At 62.6% G+C, this 645-nt stretch overlaps 1 protein-coding gene across 1 annotated transcript in view; it reads right to left on the bottom strand.

The window, feature by feature from the left end:
- The window catches only part of LOC144217548 (orphan sodium- and chloride-dependent neurotransmitter transporter NTT5-like), a 9,142-nt gene that overhangs the window by 1,631 nt on the left and 6,866 nt on the right, over positions 1-645 (bottom strand). The window contains exons 4-5 of the mRNA XM_077747153.1: positions 410-611; positions 110-269 (exon numbers count right to left, since the gene is read on the bottom strand). Coding sequence (XP_077603279.1) covers positions 110-269; positions 410-611 — 362 coding nt within the window. The remainder of the gene's footprint in view (positions 1-109; positions 270-409; positions 612-645) is intronic.

Raw genomic sequence — 645 nt, 5'->3', positions numbered from 1 at the left:
AAACCCCCCCCCCACGCTGCCCCCCCGCCCCCTGCTGTGGGATGGACAAAGGGAACAGAGACCTGGGGTGGGTCCCTGGCTGGGTGGGCCCCGGGGGCGTGGACATCACCTCCTGGCTCCGTAGATCCAGGCCAGGGCCACATTCTGGAAGGCCACAATGACGACTAGGGTGAACGGGACCAGGCAGTCATCAAACAAGGACATCACGTAGCTGCCAGCGTGGCTGGTGAAGACAAGGCTGCCCAGAAAACCTCCCAGGCAGATGAACACTGTGACAAAGCAGGTTTGGCCACACTGAGGTCTGTGTGCAGGGCCGGGCTAGGGGTCGAAGTGAGCTCTAGAGAATGGGGTGGCCTGGGGAGAGGGGGCGTCAGGGCAGGGTTTTTGCTAGGCCGAGAGCCCACGGTACCTGAGAGCAGCTTGGGATACGTCCTGAAGAGGGAGAAGGAGGTCTGGAGGGGACAGACGATGCCTTCCAAGATGCTCATCAAGGTGCTCAGCCCCATGATGACCAGGCACAAGAAGAAGAGGATGGCCCAGAGAGAGGCCCCGGGGAACAGCGAGACGGCTTGGGAGAAAGCTGCGAACGCCAGGCCGGGGCCCTCCATGAACTGTGGGGGAGAAGGGCTCTCAGGCAGTGGTGGG

The sequence above is a fragment of the Crocuta crocuta genome, unplaced genomic scaffold (assembly GCF_008692635.1).
Source record: "Crocuta crocuta isolate KB4526 unplaced genomic scaffold, BGI_CrCroc_1.0 scaffold334, whole genome shotgun sequence".
NCBI lineage: Eukaryota > Metazoa > Chordata > Mammalia > Carnivora > Hyaenidae > Crocuta > Crocuta crocuta.
Note: the sequence above shows the minus strand (reverse complement) of the source record. Positions and strands in the feature narration are given on the sequence as shown.